At 66.0% G+C, this 18,271-nt stretch overlaps 3 protein-coding genes across 3 annotated transcripts in view; 1 reads left to right on the top strand and 2 right to left on the bottom strand.

Moving 5' to 3' along the window:
- The first annotated feature begins 1,892 nt into the window (after positions 1-1,892).
- Positions 1,893-2,630, top strand: PERCC1 (proline and glutamate rich with coiled coil 1). The gene has a single exon (XM_031037529.1). The coding sequence runs from the start codon at positions 1,893-1,895 to the stop codon at positions 2,628-2,630; it is 738 nt and encodes a 245-aa protein (XP_030893389.1).
- A 714-nt stretch (positions 2,631-3,344) lies between these two features.
- On the bottom strand, positions 3,345-11,180 carry CCDC154 (coiled-coil domain containing 154). Its single transcript, XM_081818893.1, has 17 exons — positions 11,090-11,180; positions 9,556-9,826; positions 9,277-9,466; positions 9,108-9,154; positions 8,730-8,825; positions 8,249-8,372; positions 6,695-6,796; positions 6,490-6,618; positions 6,273-6,394; positions 5,908-6,022; positions 5,688-5,825; positions 4,955-5,074; positions 4,800-4,876; positions 4,415-4,532; positions 4,023-4,109; positions 3,587-3,774; positions 3,345-3,488 (listed from the first exon to the last, which is right to left on the bottom strand). The coding sequence occupies exons 1-17, from the start codon at positions 11,178-11,180 to the stop codon at positions 3,362-3,364; spliced, it is 2,142 nt and encodes a 713-aa protein (XP_081675019.1). The 3' UTR covers positions 3,345-3,361.
- The window catches only part of CLCN7 (Cl-/H+ antiporter 7), a 24,033-nt gene continuing 16,470 nt past the window's right edge, over positions 10,709-18,271 (bottom strand). The window contains exons 15-25 of the mRNA XM_006741935.3: positions 17,683-17,821; positions 16,749-16,842; positions 15,526-15,695; positions 14,430-14,481; positions 14,062-14,189; positions 13,811-13,896; positions 13,461-13,590; positions 12,877-12,936; positions 12,634-12,810; positions 12,403-12,483; positions 10,709-12,213 (exon numbers count right to left, since the gene is read on the bottom strand). Of these exons, the coding sequence (XP_006741998.1) occupies positions 12,127-12,213; positions 12,403-12,483; positions 12,634-12,810; positions 12,877-12,936; positions 13,461-13,590; positions 13,811-13,896; positions 14,062-14,189; positions 14,430-14,481; positions 15,526-15,695; positions 16,749-16,842; positions 17,683-17,821 (1,204 nt within the window). The 3' untranslated portion in view covers positions 10,709-12,126. The remainder of the gene's footprint in view (positions 12,214-12,402; positions 12,484-12,633; positions 12,811-12,876; positions 12,937-13,460; positions 13,591-13,810; positions 13,897-14,061; positions 14,190-14,429; positions 14,482-15,525; positions 15,696-16,748; positions 16,843-17,682; positions 17,822-18,271) is intronic.

Raw genomic sequence — 18,271 nt, 5'->3', positions numbered from 1 at the left:
TGGATGCCGGGAGGGAAGCATGGGTTCCCACCTGGATGATACCCGTTTGCTGCTCCTAGCCCCCCAGTTTGGGTGACTGGCCACCGTGGCCCCAGGACACTCAGGCAGCCCCAGGCAGCAGCCCCCGGGGTCCTGCGGGTGGTGTCGGCTGTAACCCTGCGGGAAGGCTCATGAGGATGCGCCTAGGTGGGCTCCGCGGTGGGGGGTGCAGCGGCACGGGACCAGCTTGGGCCCTGGGGGTGAGGCCCTGTGTCAGGGGCAGCAGGGGCTGAGTTGGGTTTGTTGTAAACACACCTGCAGCTCTGGGGTGGCGGGAGCTGGCTGGAGGGGCTGGGAGTCCTACAGCCACGCCTGGCAGGGTTGAGACTGGTCACAGCGCCCAGGAGGGCCCGGCGGTTGGAGGCGGCCCCCTGCATGAGAGGCCACCACCTGAGCCCTGGCCGGTGGTCCCCACAGCCTCCTGTCCCTGGCCTGCCCAGCTCCTACCGCCGGCCTGGAACACCGTTTACCCAGAGAACCGCAGAAGCAGGATGTCCTCTAGAGAAGGCTACTCCAGAAGTCAAAATAGCATGAAATTTAATTTTCCGCCTATTTGACAAGGCTTGGTCCGGATCCCAATCAGTGGCAGAGATAAGGGTCCTCGGCCCCGGGTGTGAGCCAGCTGGGCCTGCGGCAAACACTCCACGGTCCCCGGGCAGGTTGAGGCTCCCCCCGCAAGGCCCTGGTTGCTGGGCGCTAAAGCAAACGGGCTCTATTTGCCCAGTCTGCGATGACAATGCAGTCACCAAATATTTGCCAGCCCACTGGCCGCAGAGCCCAGCTATAAATGCTTGAGCCCAGGTGGAGGTGGGCCTGCCCCACAGGAGCTGCAGGCCTCAGCAGGTAGGAGCCGGGCTGGATGGTGCGCGGGGACCCGGCCTCCTCCCCCTTCCCCGGAAGGCGGTGGGCCCTCTGGCCAGGTGGGCCATGCGGACCACCCACCCAGCGGGAGGGCAAGGGGCGGGGCTGGGGAAGGGGGCGCCCACATCTTCCCCACAGCCCACTGTTGGGGCCACGGGACCCCCGGCAGGGACGAGGGGCCCCAGCGCGGTGAGTGAGAGCCAGGGGACAACGTAGACGGCAGAGGGCAGGCAGGAGGGCAGCCCCGCCCGAGTGAGCCTCCCTGGGGTAGGGGTTCTGACAAGCTGGGAGCCCCCTCTCCCTCTCTCCACACCACCCTCCCTTTCTTCCCTTCCTGCTGGGAGGCAAAAGGGCCCTCCCCGCTGCAAGCTGCGCCCCCCGCACTCGTCCCCAGGGGCCAGAGCACTCCAATGCTCAGAGTCAGCCCCATTTGGCCTCAGGCCACCCGGTCTCTGTCACCTCCCCAAATCCCACCCTGCCCACCCTGCCCTGAGCCCCAGACCCACACACCTTCCCTGCTTCCTGCTGACCTGCCGACCCCTCCAAACCCCGGGGGGCCAGGGAGCAGATGAAAGCCTGGGGCCTGCACTGCATCCGTGTCATCAGACAGCGCGGGGGAACCAGCGCCTGGCTCTGGGCCTGCCCCTAAGCCCGTGAGACCCCCGAAGCCACAGGGGCTCTGGGACCTGGACCTAGCGTGCTGGTTGAGACAGCCAGGCCCAGCTCCCAGGGGCCCCTGCCTGCCAGCACCTGGGCAGATGCCCCTCAGCAGGTGGGCCTGTTGATCAAGAACAGTCTCTGCACCCCCACCCCCAGCACCCACGGCCCTAGTCTCTCTCCACACCTCCCTGGCTCCCGAACGTGGCACCTGCTCCGAGCACAAGTGTGGTTGGGCAGGCCTGGGGCCCTGAGGGCTGACCTGTCCCGACCCGTCCACTCTCCACCTCCCTCCCCAGCCGCACCTGCTGCCCCAGAAACGCAGGCCCGAGGAGATGGCCGCAGGCGTGATCCGGCCTCTCTGTGACTTCCTGCCACCCCTGCCCACCCGCCGGCCCTTCCTGCCCTCAGACCCGGAGCCCCAGGAGACCTCTGAGGACGAGGACGACGAGGAAGACGAGGAGGAGCCGGAGGGGCCAGGCGGCCGCAGCCCAGCCCCCGAGGCCTCGGGTTGGGCCCCAGAAGCAGGCCCCCCGGGTCCCAGCAGCCCCGAGACACCCCTGCAGCTGCTGCGGTTCTCCGAGCTTATCAGTGGTGACATCCAGCGGTACTTTGGCCGCAAGGACAGGGGGCAGGACCCCGACGCCTGCGACATCTACGCGGACGACAGTGCAGCCCAGGACGTCCCATGCGCTGACCTGGCACGCCTGGCCCCGGGTGGGCCCCCAGATGGCGACCAGGCTGCGGAGTCCGGGGTCCTCTCTCCCAGGGGTCCCGAGGGGCAGGCCTGCGGGCTGGGGCCCCTGGCCGAGCTCTTCGACTACGGGCTGCGGCAGTACTCAGGGCCTGGGGCCCCAGCCGGCAGGCGGCTCAGGCTGGAGCGAAAGTATGGCCACATCGTCCCCATGACCCAGAGGAAGCTGCCTCTCTCCTTCTGGGAGGAGCCGGCCCCCGGCCCCCTGGGCCTGCTCCTCCCTGGCACGCCTGACTTCAGCGACCTGCTGGCCAGCTGGTCAGCGGAGACTGGCCCCGAGCTGCCCGGGGGAGGGGCCCAGGCCCTGGACGGGGTATAGCTGGCCGAGGCCTAGCCAGTGGGCCAGGGTCCGTGGGGGCGAGCGGGATGGCAGCTTTGCCTTTCCTTAAGGAGGGAGGCCTGTCACTGTTCTCTCTGTCGGAGCCCCAGGGGCCGTCCAACCAGCCAGCTCAGGGAGGGACTTCCCAGGCCCAGGAGGACAGGCCAGGCTCCTCCTGCGGCCCGGAGCTGCCACCACCGCCAGAGGCCACCTGGGCAGGGAATGGGCAGGAGCTGCCGTCCCAGGCACGCTGCCCCCAGGAGGGGAGGCCCTGGGCTCAGGCGGTCTGCACACTGTGCCCCACTCTGGGCGAGGCCCACTGGCCATCCAGACCAGTCATGAGATCCCAGGTCGGCAGCCACCCGGCTGGCTGGTGCTAGGGCTGCCCGTCCCCCAGGCCCCATGGTAGGTGGCAAGACCAGCTACTGTGGGATGAGCAGGGTTTTCTTGGAGGCAGGAAAAAGGGGTGCTGCCTGAGTGTGTGAGCAAACATGCTGTTTGCTCCCTAGATTAGGGCAGGAAGAGCTACTTCCTTTGCTGGCCAGGGCGCAGGTGTGAAGGGCACGGGACCCCACGCCGGGCCAGCTGGCCCTCTGGGGGCCTGCAAGGAGTGGGTGGGGCTCCAGGATGCTGCAGTTGAGGGCAGGACGGCCCAGGAAGGTGCCAGGCCTGGGGCAGCTGGGCTCCTGGGAAGGAGCTCGGGACGCTGACAGGTACAGGAACCGGCACATTTATTTCTGGGAAAGGGGCAAGGATGGGACCTGTCGGGCAGCCTCTTGGCGAAAGGACTTCTCCAGGAATGCGCGTGGCCTCCGCTGGGCCCCCAGGTTCATGAGAGCCGCCTTCCACTGCAGCCACCTGCCCAAGACACGGCTCATGCCCAGTGGCCTCGGGGCCTCCCCCAGGACCGCCCCAGACCTGGAGGGATCTCCAGAAGGCGGCTCCCCACGGCGCACCTCACGGCCTGATACATGCCCCAGCGGTTCACGGGGACCACCTCTCCGGGCCCCGCATTCTTGATGAAGAACTGCTGCTTCCCCAGGGACATGAGGACCCTCCTGCTGCCCAGCCGCAGAGCCCACGGGCCCTCCTCACTCCGTAGGCACATGATGCTCTCACGCAGGCTGGCGGTCTCCTCCATGCGCTGTGGACAAGGGCGCCGGGAGGAGGGGCTGCTGCAGGAATGCAGGAATCCAGCCAGAGGGGGACGGGACAGCCCCCGGGATTTATCTCTCTCTGGACAGACCTGGGTCTTATCTACCAGGAAACCCTGCTCGGGCCAGACACTCAGACGGACGGCCGTAGGGAAGCCCACAGAGCTAGGGGCCCTGCAGGGAGGGGTGAGGGGCCAGGAGCCTCCGGGGCGGGGTCAGCGCAGGCGCTGCCTCTCACCAGCTTGGTTTCTGTATTAAACTTGAGGTTCTGGATGGTCTTGTTGTCCTGCATGCTGTTTTCCAATTTCATTATTTGGTTCTGGAACTGAAGGCCGCCCGTTTGTCAGCCCGGACGCGGCCCGAGGGCGGTCCCCACCCCAGGCCCCCAAGGTAGGATCTGGCCTCTGACACCAGGTCCCGGCCCCTCGCTGGGTGACCTGGTGGACCTGGCCAGCGCTCAGGCTGGCTCATTTCACCGTGATGACACCCCCAGCATGTGGGGGGCTCCAGACAGGTGCCCCCCACTTCACACTGGCTCTGTGAGCCACTTGACCTCCGGGTGTCTGGGATCTGGGGCCTCCCCGGGGGCCCCTCTGCTGAGCGTGATGGGCACGGGGGCCCCAGGGGTACCGTGGCCAGCTTGCCCTGGATCTCGGCGATCTTCCGCCCGGGGTTGCCCTCCCTGAGCAGCTGCATGGACGACAGCAGAGCGGCGAGTTCCTGCCGCACAGCCCCGACCTCGAACTCTCTGTTGGAATAGGAGGCTGTGGGGGGGGCAGGGGCGGGGACAGGGCAAGTGCGGAAGGAGGGCAGGGTGTGCAGGGGGTGGGTGCTCAGCTTTGCCACCCCTCCAGTGGAACCTGGCAGGTCCCCAGCAGGTGACAGACGGCGAAGCTCAAGGTCCTGTGTGGGCTGCACCTGGGGGGAGCCGAGCCCAGAGCCGGGGAGGAGCCGGGGTTGCGGGAGGGGAAGCCTCGTGGATGCACCTCCAGCTGCTGCAGTCCTGGGGCCTCACCTGGCTCTGCCCTCAGCTGAGATCTTGAGGTCTGAGTTGCTCTTGTGCAGGATGCACTTGTCAGAGACGGCCTCTATCTGCAACAGACGCAGGGTGGACGGGCAGCCCAGGTGGCCCAGCGGGGCTGGGGTGCCATACCCCTGGCCCTCACCCACCTGCTGGGCCAGGCTGTCCACTCGCTCCCGCACCCCCCTCAGGCACGCCTCGGCCTCCTTCTGACACTGGGCCAGGCCCTCCAGCGATTCCTGCTCCGAGCCTTCCCACTTTCTCTGTGCCTGGAACACAGACGCCAGTGAGGGCCGGAGCTGGGGGACGGAGGGGGATGGACAGAGGGACGGGGCCCCCTAGAGCCAGAGTTGGAGCCAAGAGGGTCAACCCCGCAGCTGAGAGCTCCCTGTAGTCTGCACGGGGGGGACAGATGGCTCTCCGGGGACCTGGGTACTCCAGGCTGAACAGAACCACATCCATAGGAAGGCCTGGCTCAGTCCCCTGCCCACCAGGAGTCGACAGGGACAGGGACAGACAGCCGCCCACAGCTGCAGGAGAGGGTGACCACCCTACGAATCCACAGAGGCCGGCGGCCAGTCAGTGGTCGCCAGGGGCTGCGGGGTGGGGAGGGACAGCTAGCCGCACGGGGCTTTGTCTGTGGCAACGGAGAAGATGTCCCAGTGACATGACCGCAGCTCAGCCCTGAGGACGCAAGGAGCTGCCGAGCCCCAGGCTTCGCAAGGGTGGACCGCACGTCGTAGGAACTGTGTGTCAGTGACACCATGCAAAAAAGAGGAATGAGCCCCTGTGCAAGGGCTTGCTGGCCCTGCTGCGGAAGCCACCGCGTGCTGGGGGCCATGGCAGGCCTCGGGGCCGCGGCTCCCCCAGGACCGCGCTCACCTCACTCAGCCGCAGACTCAGCGTCTGCTCCTGCAGATCCAGTCTCCAGCTCAGGGCCACGAAGTGGTCACTCAGGTCCTTCACCTGCTTCCCCAGCTCGGCCAGCGACACCTCCAGGGCCTGGCTCTTCTCTCGGAGCTGTGGGAGGGGGGCTTTAACATGGCTGCCTGGGGAGGCGGGGGTCCCCTGGGGACGCTGACCACCCCTCTGCTGCCCTCACCAGCTCTAGCGTGCTGTGGGCCTCCTGCTGGGCCAGCTGGCCAGCCTCCAGGCTCTCCTGCAGGAAGGCGGCCAGCTCCCCGGCCCGGCTCTCCTCCAGGTGCCCCTTGCTGTCCCTGGGGGTTGGTGCCAACACAGGCTGTCCCTCGGCCCAGGCTGCCCCCTCTCAGGGCTGGCCCTGGAGGAGCCTGGCTGCTGGCTCCAGAACCACGTGGGAGACCCCGGGGAGCAGGGGATAGAGAATGGTCACAGGGCCCCCTGGACGGGGCTGTGTCCACTGGAGGGTGCAGAGTCCTCCGCGGGGGGACCAGGAGCCCCCGTCCGAGGGCACTGGGCGCCGGGGAGAAAGGCGGATTGGACACCCACCAGGCCTTCTGCTCAGCCAGGAGGATCCGGTTCAGTGACACCTGGTTCTGCCGCACGAACTTGGTCAGCTGGATCACGGCCTGGTCCAGGCCCCGGCACTGCTCCAGGAGGCGGCATTCTTCCTGCTGCGGGAGAGGTGGCCCTGAGCCCCTGCCCCGGCCGCCCGCCCGCCCAGATGCCCCCGCCGCCCCCCCACCCCCGGCCCTGGGCTGCCCACCTCGTGCTGCCCCTGCAGGGCCTGCACGCACTCCTCGGCCCGCTCCTGCAGCCTCTGCCACCGGCTCTCCAGCTCACCCCGCAGGCTGCTCTCCGCCTTCAGCCAGGTGCTCTCAGACACCTTCATTCTCTGTGGGGAGACCGGCCCGCCTGCCGTGAGCGGGGGCGCGGGGGCACGGCCCAGCCGCAGGCCCATGGACCCCCACCTTCTCCAGGGCCAGGAAGCTCTTCTGCAGGAAGCCACACAGTTTGGCCTCCCTCTTGAGGAAGCGGAGGCTCATCTCCTCACAGAGCTTGGTCACCTGGGCCTGTGGGAGTCAGTGTGGTTGCCGTGCAATCCGACCGTCCTCGCCTCGTCCATCCCCTGCCCCCCGCCTGCTGGCCCCCGGGCAAGCTCGGGCTGGTCTGTTTTCTTGCCCAACCGTGTCCGTCACTGAGGACTCTGGGCCCTGTGTCCCCTGCTGTCCCCGAGCCTCGCAGAGCGGGGCCCACCACACCCTCCTTAGGAAGGCAGGCAGGGCCCACATGTCCCCCCGGAGGGCCAGGCACGAGGGCTGTGAAGGGCCTACAGGCCGAGCTCGTGTGGATCCAGACCACACTTGGTGCCCACGGTGACCACAGACGCCACCAGGGTAGGGGGCACAGCCGCCGCCGAATCGCATCCTGAGCTGGGAGCCTCCGTCAGGGAAGCTGAGGGAATATGAGTGCACACACACTTCGCCCTCGCCCTCCAGGCCCAGGATGGGGCACCTTCCCCTCCCCCTCCTCCCCGCCGGCTCCCTTCCTGGGCATCAAGGGTCTGAGTGTGCCCGAGACAAGACGTCAAGGCCCAGGGCCCCAGCTCCCATGGCCACAGGACAGGTGAGTCCTGAGCCCCTGCCAGCACCCACACCACGTGCAGGGTGGTCAGCAGTTCGTTTCTGTAAGGAGCCCCAGGACGCGGGGTCCTCAGCTCCATGGTTCCAGTGCAAACCCAGGAATGGGCTGGAGTAAATGAGCGGGTGTGGCCACGTGCCCATCAGACTTGACGAAAACAGGTGGTGGTCACAGTGTGCCGACCCCGGCCTAGAGGGCAGGTGGGGGGGAGGTGGTGCCCTGCGCATGCCTGGCGCAGCAGGAATCCCTGGGCCCGGTGCCTTCCAGAGCTCCTGGCCACAGCGGTGGGCAGTATCTCGATTGGGCCAAGACACGAACTTCCCAAAGGGCAGCAGCAAGGGGAAGGCCACCGAAGCTGGGCAGCCGAGCTATGTGGGCAGCAGCTGGGGAGCACTGGGCCGGCGCCCCCACCTGCTGCATGGGTGACGCGGTCCCCGGGCTCTGTTTGCAGAGCTGAAGAGGCTGGGTCTCTCGGGCAGGAGGGGAACCTGCACCAGCCAGGGGTGGGGCTACCCCAGGAATGGCTGAGGAAGGGGCTTCAGGCCTACGATGCTCTATTTCCGGATCTGGGTGCTGATCCCACGACGGCAAGAAGGACCCGTGGCGGAGGTGCTGCCAGGGAGGGACCTTCTTTGATGAAACAGGAGCTCCACCTTGGCGCTACCCAAACTGTCAGCCACGGGCCACACGTGGCCACGGGGCCCCTGAAGCGTGGCTCATGCGACCGAGGGACCGAAAACATTAGCTTTCTACAGACAGAGCCACATGCGGCTGGTGGCCACGGACCGGACCGCGCAGGACCTCGGGGTCACCCCCCGGGCCCGACCATGTTGCCAGGAAGGATGGCTCACCTGGCTGCCCGGATCCAGCCTCCCTCCCGGTACCTGCATCTTGGCCACCTCACGGTCCACCCTCTGGCTCACGTCCTCCTGGCTCTTCTGCAGGGCACTGCAGGCCGCTTCCCGGAACTGTCCCTCCTGCTCCAGCTTCCTGGCCAGCTCAGCCAGCCTAGGGCACCAGCCGCCGGTCACAGCAATCCAGCTGGCCGGCCTAGCTGGGGAGCCACCGGGAAGTTGGCGGGGCCCTGAGACATGGAGAATGCTTCCCGGGCCCAGGCCTGCTGCTGGGGGGCCCAGGCTGACCTCCAGGCCGGTGAGGCAGGGGGTGGATAACCCCACCTGGGCAAACACAGACAAGGGCAAGACACTGACTTCTGTATCCCCAGATGGGGAGCCGGGAGCGGCCTGGGCCAGGGCCACTGGGTGGGGGAGGGGGCAGGGACTCCGGGCTCAAGCCTCTTTTCTCAGTGACCACACGTGGTGGGTCCAGAGCCAGCCCCCCAGGAGGGAGGCGGGCGGTGTCCACCTGAGGTCGGCCTCCTGCTCAGTGTCCTTCCGCTCAGAGTCCTGGAGCGCCTGCTTCCTCCGGATCTGGGTCAGGGCCTCCCGGACCTCCACCAGCCTGACACATAAGACCTGCTTCTGCCTGGGGCCTGCCCGGCTGGCCCTCCTGCCTGCCTTTGGGGGTCAGGGTCCTGGCCCAGGGGCCCTATCAGCAGGCCTCCTGCCATGTTCATACAAACCCAGGCCTTTTGAGTTGGGCTGTGGAGGTGTGCTGCTTACCTAAGCAAGACAAGGAGCAGGGTGCAGGCTGATGCCCTGGGGTCCCGCCCCAGCTGCTGCTTTCCCCCAGCCCCTGGCCCTGCCACTAAGGCCTGCACCACTGGTGGGGTGGGGGGTGTACCTCTTGTCCAGGGCCTGCATCTGGTTCTGGCTCTGGGGGCTGGGGAACTGCAAGGAGGAAGGGGAGGCTGAGCCTCGTAGCCCGGCTGGCACAGACAGGGGCCCGAGCTGAGCACAGGGTCCCGGGAGCGGGGGAGCCTCGCCTCTGGGGAGGGATGGTGGCGGCTCACCTCGAGGGCCTCCTTCTCTGGGGCCCGAGCCGCCTGCCGCAGGTCCTGCTGCAGCCTCTCGAGCTCTGCGTCTTGCAGCTGCATGCAGGTGCGCAGCTGGAGCATCTCCTGAAGCAGGCTCAGCATGGCTCGCTCACAGCAGTCCTTGTGCCCCTGCAGAGACGCCACCTCGGCCTGCAGGTCGGCCACCCTGGCCAGGGTGAGGAGCAGGCTGAGTCGGGCCATGCGTGCCGGGGGTGGGTGGCATGGCTCTCCCGCCCCAGCTCTGCCCAGGCTCACCACTGCTCCAGCTGCGTCCAGTGCTTGGGGGAGTCCCGCTCCGGGATGGAGGTGGTGGACGCCAGGTGGCTGGACTCATACCTCTCGGAGATCTCCTCCAGACTCAAGAGCTCGGGACTGGCCAGTCCTTCCTCGAGTGGGAGCCCCAGGTCCCCCAGGGTGATGGTGCTCGTCTGGGTCGGGGGTGAAGCCCCCGACGAGGGGTTGCTAGCAGCCAGCTCTGCAAGAAGGTGGCTTCTGGGCTGATGAAGGGTGCTGGCTCCAGGTGGGGCTCAGGGTAACAGGGACCCAAATCACTGCAGCAATTGGCTAAGCGCATCCACTGAGCTCATCTTGGCCCGTCCTGCTGAGTCACACGGCCTGACCCCAGGAGGGCTCAGCACTTGCTGCCCCACAACAGGCAGCTCGCGCTCAGAGAGGCCCAGGCTCCTGCCTGAGGACATACAGCACCAGGAAGCAGAAACAGGACTGTGCCCTGCCTGCCCAGCTCCAGAGGCAGCCCTGGGGCAGTAAGGCCCCTTGAGAGGTCAGGAAGCAGAGCTGCCCCGGGTGGCCCACACCACACCCCCGCGCAGGCCCTTCCCTGGACCGTCCTTCTGGCTCAGCCCCTATTGGCACCAGGCTCACCTGGTATGGCTTCAGCCACTGCCCAGAGGCCCTGGGCCTCACACCCAGGGCTGCCCAGAGCTGGACACCCGGGTGGCTGGAGGGAGGCAGGGAAGGCGGGGCTGGAAGGCTCTGGGGCCTTGGGGAGCACGTGGGGTGTGAAGAGGGGGCGCCTGCCCTCACATCTCTCCTTCCAAGACAACAGCAGGGCAGGCACGCGGCTGGGGCTCTTCTGGAACCATCTTTCTCTCACCAGAACCTGGTGACTTCGTGGCCCAACTGCCAGTGGAACCTGGGTCCTCGACTCTGCCAGCCCCGCAAGGCCCCCCAACTGCCCATTTCTGGAAAGATCTGAGGGGGCGCTGTTGAGCCGGCCGGTGTGGGTGGTGGCAGCTGGCCTGCACGGGAGGGTCAGGAGAGCTGGGCCAACTGGTGGGATGGCACGCAGCCAGGGCGCCCCCGGGAGCTGGGACAGGGTGCAGGCTGCAGGCATGGGCTGTGTGGTGCCTCCAGGCTCCTCGCGGCCACGGTAAGAAAGCAAAGAGGCGCGAGTTTCCAGTGTTTTATTTAACCCAATGTGGGGGCCGAGCGGCTGGTTCAAGGTGTCATCACATGAACCGCGACGTTCCCGCTTTCCCACTCCAGGTCTTCGAAGTCCGGCCTGATGCTCCCCAGTTTGTGTCAGGCCAGCGTGGACCCATGCTCCCTGCGCCCCATCACCCAGACCTGCCCGAGGGCTGACCAGGGCTTCCCCAGGACAAGGCGACGGCTCTAAAATCAACCCCAGTCTGGGGGCCTTTCCACACCCCTCGCAGCCCAGAGTGGCATCCAGACCGAGGGCCCCCGGGCGTCCGGGGCCAGTGCCGGCATATCCCACAGATGTCCGTGGGCCACCACTGCCTCCTCACAAGGGTTCTGGGCCTCTTGCCTCCATCTCCTCCCGGTGGGGGGGTGGTCAAGGCGGCCCCGTCCCGATGACCCCGCTCAGTGGCCCCGCAAACCCCCGACTGCTGGACCATGGCCTATGCTGGGCAGGAACCAGGGAGCCGGCACTGGCCATCAGGGTACGATTCCTTTATTTCTCCCTTCCAGAGCCCCCCCAAGCTCATCCCCCTGCGTCACCCACAGGGCTCCTGCCAGGAAGGGACTGGCTTTTCGAGGCCCTGCTCCCTGGAAAGGGGCCCAAACCCAGCTGAGCTCCCCCCCACACCGCCAGGCTGCCACAACGGCGGCTGTGTAGCCTGCTCTCCGAAGCAGGCCGGGGAAATCACCTCCAGGAAAGGTCCCCTGGGGCCCTGGGGCCCTGGGGCCACAGGACACCAGCCAGGGAGAGGCCCAGTATCCTTGCTCCAGGCTCACCGGCCCATCCCAGAGGCCACCTGCCCCAGAACGGGGACCAGAGCTGCCTCAGAAGGTGGCCCTGGGCCAGGGGTCCTCGGAGGCCAGTGGGAGCCCCTCTGCTTAGGAATGCCAGTCTCTCGGTGCACACCGGCCACAGCCATCGTCTGGACGTTGGGGGGACGGAGCTGTTCAGGCCCGCAGATGGTTCTCAGCTCCCTCCCTGGCCAAGACCCCAGAGGGCCACGTGGTAAGTCTGGGAAAACAGCTGGCTTTCCGCTAGAGCCCGCTGCCGTGTCTGCTCCCCAGGGCCCTTGCCTCGAGGTCCAGGCCCATCACCTCAAGGCCGCAGACAGAGTCGAAGGGACAAGGCTATAGGCCTCTGCAGCAGCTGCATGTCCCCCAGGCCCCAGCTGGTGAAGCACAGACGGTGTGGTCCTCCTGGGCCGGCCCGCAGGGAAGCAGACAGCACAGAAGCAGCAAGGGGCCCCGCCCTGGGGGCCGGCTTGCTCGCTGTCTCACACGCGCACAAACACACAGACACACACACGTCCCGAGGACTGGGGAATGCTGTATCCACTGCTGCCCCAGGGAGCGAGGTGGGGGCCCCAGGGAGGGGCCAGGGCCTCACGTCTGGGCCAGGGAGAGCTCCTCCAGGCCCCCCTTCCCGAGCCGGTACCTGGCCAGGTCCTTCCTGGTCACCAGTCCCACCACCTGCGGGAGCAAAGCCGGGTCAAGGGGGCAGCCTCCTGCTGCTGTGGAAACTGGGCGCTGCGCCCTGGGGGAGCCCCGGAACTGGGCACCTGGCCAGTCTGGTCCCAAGCCCTGAGCCCCCCACAGGGGCTAAGAGCAAGTCCCCGTGCCCGCCGTGAGCAGGGCAGGCAGGAGACCCTGGCCACTCACTTGGTTGCAGTTGTCTACCACCACCAGATGCCGGAGGCCCAGGGCCCGGAACAGTTTGAACACCCGCGGGAGGGACGCGTCCTGCAAAGGGGACAGGGCCTCCGCTGAGCTGCCGGCCAGGCCCACCCGCGGAAGGATGAACAGAGGCAGGATGACCGAGCCCGGGACCGCACACCCCTGTCACAACGCGTCTGAGCCGTCCCATCCCCGGCAGCAGCCCGTGGCAGGCACCTGGGGCACCGTGTAGGGGGAGGGGTTCATGAACTCTGACAGGTCCATGGTGCACTCGCGCTCGTCCTGCGACACGTGGATGGACTGGATGGGTGGGAAGCGTGGGTAGGCATCCCGGAAGTCCTTCAGCCTCAGCCGCCGTCGCACCAGGCCCATGCTGGAGCGCTCCACGAACACCTGGGGGTGGAGTGCATCAGAGCCCGCGCCCGCGTCTCCCACCCCCCACAGGCGCCCAGCCGCTACCTTGTGCTTCAGGAGGACAATCAGCTGGGAGCGCAGGATCAAGCCCTGAAGCCGGGCCGGCTGGGGGAAGAGACTGTCATCTGTGAGGAGTCCAAGACCTAGACCCCTCCCGCCACGGGGGGGCGCCCCGCCGCGACCTCTGACGTCTGCCGCGGGGACACCCCGCCAGGCTCCCCCTCGACATATGGCCGCCAGCTCTGGGCACTGGCAGGCAGTCCACGCGCTCATCACTGCCCAGAGTCCAGGAACGGCAGCGGGATGCGACCACGGAGCACAGACGAGGCAGCAAGAGGCCGTGGTGAGATGCGCACTGCCACCCGCGCCACATCCATCCAGACAGCTCCCGGCACGCGTCACGGCCCTGACTCCCGGGCTGGTGGCGCGGCCTGGGGTAGGAGCCTGAGCCGAGCCTGAGTGGTCGGCAACCCCCTAGGCCGGCGCCTCCCGGCTGCGTGACCCAGTTCCTTTGCAGGTGGTGGAGGTGAGCTCAACGTGTCCGCACAGGGTGTCCACCCCACACACCACGCCCGAGGCCACGTGCACGTGTGGGATGGCCACCCCCCTGTGCCCGTGGCCCTGGGTACCTGAGTATCACCAGCAAACTCCACTACGGGGAACCCGTTGTGATTGGATGCCGTGTTGCTGAGTATGTCTACGATGACGCCCACCTTCTCCCTCCTCCGTAGGCAGGTGACTGGCGTGCTCATCACCTCCCTGGGGAAGAGCATCTGCTGTGGCCTCACCATAACCGACCACGTGACAGACGCCCTCTCTTCACAGCAAAGCTGAAGCTTGAACAGGCAGGAAGCTGCCAGATGCAGGAAAACCAGGAACAAGGAGCCAGGCGGCCAGCTGCCCGGACATCCAGACACCAGTGCGCCCTCCCAAACCTCCCGGGACTGTCCACTGTTCCGTGGCCCCCCGCCGGCCATACCTGGCAGTGAGCGAGTGAGAGGTGACGGGGGCCTCCCAGTGCAGGAAGGGCACGCTCTGCAGCTGAATGTGCATGTCATACAGGCCCTGAGGAGGGGCAGCAGGGGATGTTGAGAGGTGGAGGGCCCCTCCTGCTGCCTCTGCTGCAGACCTCCCAGCCCCCAGTCTCAGGCTCCCGGCCGGGGGCGTGGTGGGGGGATACACAGAGCAGGGGGCAAGGAAGGCAGGCAGGCCTCTTCCCATAAGCCACACCTCAATGAAGATGTCCCCCACGATCTTGGCGGTCATGAGGACCAGCATGATGGGGAAGCCGTACGTCACGTTGCTGGTGGCCTCCATCATGATGACTGTCAGGCTGAGGGTCATCCTCACGATCCCACCTGCCCGGGGGGGTTGGGGGTAGGCTCCAGCCCCTGCAGGCCACTTCGCGCCACCACCCTCATCGCCCACTGTTCGTGCCGGCACCCCACCCATTCGTCCTGGTGGTCTAGCCCTGCAGGCTGCAGAGTGGAGACAGCGACCCTGCACGCCACCATGGAATGGACTCGCTGCCTTCCCTTCCCCAAGGGGAAGGCACCTCCTCATTACCTTGGGACACCCACATGGCAGCCAGGACTCACCCAGCTGGGCAGCTGCTCCCATAAGGGCATATTTGCCAGGGTCCGCCCAGATCTGCAGGGATGACAGAGACGGTGTCAGAGGGGAGGCAGCCCCCTACTCAAGCCCACCGAGATATGTGACCCCCTGGAGGCCCCCGGGCCCAGCAATGCCAGCCCTAGGAGAAGCCCTACACCCCACACGCATGTGCAACCTGGTCTGCGGCAGCATCTACAACAACGAAGTCCGGAAACACCCTGGGTGTACCCTGCTCGGGAGGCCCCAAAGGATCTGTGCCATCCACACACGCGACAACTCGGCAGCTACGGCAGGAGCACGCATTCCCAGTGCCGAGGAGGGAAGGGGGACAGGTGCATGCAGGGAAGGACGGCGGCGCCCCCCGTGTGTGCAGAGAGAGCCCATCACAGACAAGCACGGGCGAGACCACACAGAGGCCACGCCTGAGCGACTCCACTGGGAAATGCCTGCAGCAGGCAGATCCACAGAGACAGAGGGCGGGCGAGTGGCTGCGGGGGCTGGGGGTATGGCAGTGACCGCAGTGGGCAGGTTTCTTGGGGAGAGGAGTACACCATGTATGACACTAGACGCGTGACCCAGATGACTATCGCACACGAATAACTCCCGAGCTGCACGCTTCCATGGTGGGATGCCTGACAGTGCGTGAATCACCTCTCAAGTAAAAAAGAAAAATCCAGAACCACATCTGGAAGGAAACGTGACGCAAGCATAGCCAAAACCTGGAAAAGGGAGCAGGCGGGGGTGGGGGGTGGGTGGGAGATCCTCCCTGGTCCACTCACGGTTTTAGAAATCTTATTTCAAAGACTCAAATAAGAAAGGAAAATACAAAAAAAGAAAGCCTAGCCCCTGGAGACGAGGCACACACGTGCCTCAATCACGCACTCTACTAACACCGAGCGTCTCTCCTGATGTGCGTCTCTGTCACATCTGCGGATGGCCATGCTGATCGAGTGCTCGCATCAAACATCAGCAGCCAGAGAACTCGAGGCCACGCAAACGACCAGGGGCTCAGATGCACCTGTCCCCCTGCACTGGGAGCCCTGGGTCCCAGGCTTGGTGCACAGAGAAGCCGACACTCACTGCGGCCCCTGTAAGGTAGGACAGGGAAATGCCGAAGAGCCGGCCCCAGGCGGCCCCGATGAGCAGGGACGGGATGAAGACACCGGCAGACACCGTCAGCCCGTAGGTCCAGCAGGCCAGGAAGAAGTAGACCAGAGTGAAGAGGCCGAGCGTCATGGGATTGTAGGAGCCTAGGGGAGAGGGGGCTGGCCAGGGCCTGCCACGTGGATTCACCTGGAACACAGCCACCCTGCCCAGCTGCCCAGAACGAGCCCCATCCTCAGTGGCCACAGTGCAGATCTCAGAGGCCTAGTCCTTGAGGCAGGAGGATGGCCGCCTGGCAGGTGGGACCCGGTGTGGCCAGCAGGACACTGACCTGAGGCCAAGGGAAGGATGTGCAGACCCCTGGACGTCAGGGGAGGGAGGCCATCAGCCATCAATCTATAGGAGACACTTCCAGATGCCAGAAGAAACCCATCAAAGCCTGGGACCAACCAGTCCAGGAGGCTGCTGCCCGCCCGAGGGCCCCGCTCGGTGCTCTGTCCCAAGGGCTCAGCCTTCCTGATAAATTGTGGGGACTGTCGCACGTGCAGAGGCATAAAGACTAGAAAGTTCTCAGTGACCTTGTTCGTGACAAGGAGCAATTAGAGGTGCCCTAAAGGACCCCCAAACGGAAAAGGTGATGTCACAGAATGACCACACGTTGGTGTCTACAGGTGCACACAGCAGGCGCTCTCGGGGGCCCATGTGCTGTGGGTGAAGGCGAGGCTGCTACCCAGATGAGCGCCGTGGAAGGCGTGTGCTGAAAAGCAGTGGTCTGCACTCACAACTGGTTCTTTTTTAATTAAAAATGCACACAGCTGGGGGCACCTGGCTGGCTCAGTTGGAGAAGCGTGACTCTTGACCTTGGGGTCATGAGTCTGGGCCCCACAGTGGGGGTGGACGTGCATGGCCAGTGTATGTGGAGGATGGAGGGTGCCCCGTGCAAGCAGTTCCCAGGAGGAAAACACCGGGCGGACAGGAATGTCGTAACCGATGGAGGCAGCCCCAGCAGCCGCCCTCCAGGAGGGGAAGGGCCTGGCCCACCCCTGGGTCCCAACCGCAGCAAGGGTGGTGACCTCCGCCCTCGGGGCCCAGCTGGCCGGAAAGGGACACCGAGGCCCAGGGTCAGTCTCAGAGTAGCCTGGAGGGGTCAAGGGGGGCGTGGGGACGTGTGGCTGACGGCACGGAGCTCAGGCACACACCTGGGGGGTCGTGGAAGAGGCTGACCACGCTCTTCTCCGGGGTGTTGAAGAAGGCGGCGGCCATGGAGTTGTACTCGCCATCTGCACAGAAGAGCTGCAAGGTTGGAAGAGAGAATGGGCCGGTGGGGCAGATGGTCCCGGCCTGCACGGCGCCAGGGGCAACCACTAACGGCTGGGTCGGGTCATGGCCTCAGGGGGAGGCAGGATGCAAAGAGTCAGGCCCGGGGACGGCGAGGGCTTCAGAGGCAGGTCCTGCATGCAGGGGCTGGTCCCCAGGACACTGGCCGGTGAGTCTGTCACCGAGGCACGCGGGGACTCCAAGGCTCAGCAGTCGGCACCTGGGCCCTGGCGCCGGCGGGCTCAGCCCTCCCAGGCTGAGCAGAGCGCGGTTCCATGACACCTAGGTCCCCTTCCCCCCCAACCCACCCCCAGCCACCAGGCATCTGCTCTGCCTCCATGGCTTCGACGGATGTTTCACATACACAGCGTTAACACGACACAGGGGCCTGTGTGTCTGGCTTCTGTCCATGGTGTTTTCGAGGTTCATCCACGTGGCAGCATGTCGGGGTTTCAGCTATTTCCACGGCCAAATATACCCACTTATGGACAAACCCCATTTTGCTGACCGGTTTGCCAGCTGGCAGACACTTGGGTTGATCCCCGTGCGCCGTGGCCACGCTGCAGTGAGCATGTCGGTGCGGGTTTCAGGGCTTCTCGAGTCCACACCCATGAGCCCCCACTACTCAAGTCCCCGTGTGGCCCCGGGCGGGGTGCTGCTCTGGGAGGAGGACTGGGGAGACCCGCCCAGCATAACGTCCTCTCTCCCGATGCCCGGCAGGCCTGTGAAGCCCACTTGAGCCCGGAGTTCAGCTGTTGGCCACCCTCCGGCCCCATCCTGCCTGGTGGACCCGCCCACCAGGCCTGAGTCTCCTACCTGGAGGGGGTAGGACACGGAGCTCCCCTGCAGGGGCTGACAATCTCGGGATGAGTAAATGAGCACGAAGGCGACCGTGGCCGTGACCGCAGCCACCAGCATGGCCTCGATCACCTGGAGGCAGGGCCGGTGAATGTACCTAGAGCAAACAGCAGGATGGACCGGGCCTCAGGATGGCTGGACTCCCCAGCAGCTGCCATGGCACCGGAGTCTGTGCCTGAGAGCTCATTGCAGGACACGACTGGGGGTGACACAGCACACGCAATCACCAGGTCATCTCCAGGGCACTCGCCGATGGCATTTTAAGTCCGGGCAAGAGAACAAGAAGGAAGTGCTTCCTCAAGCCCAGGGCCCCCCAAAGGTTTCAGAAACCCGAAAGCTCCCAGAACTGCTCTCCTCACAGGAACAGAGCCTCTGCAGTCCCGACTGTCCCCTGGCTCAGGACCTCCCAGGCCTCCAGCCACGCCCAGCCTCACGTGGCCCCCTAGCCAATGCTGGTCTGTCTCCACCCCCCATACGAACCACCACCGAGGAGGCCTGTGGGTACATGGCCTTCCATGCAACTCCACAGGCACAGACCCTCAACACA

Source organism: Leptonychotes weddellii, chromosome 5 (genome assembly GCF_054177405.1).
Source record: "Leptonychotes weddellii isolate Sample4059 chromosome 5, ASM5417740v2, whole genome shotgun sequence".
NCBI lineage: Eukaryota > Metazoa > Chordata > Mammalia > Carnivora > Phocidae > Leptonychotes > Leptonychotes weddellii.
Note: the sequence above shows the minus strand (reverse complement) of the source record. Positions and strands in the feature narration are given on the sequence as shown.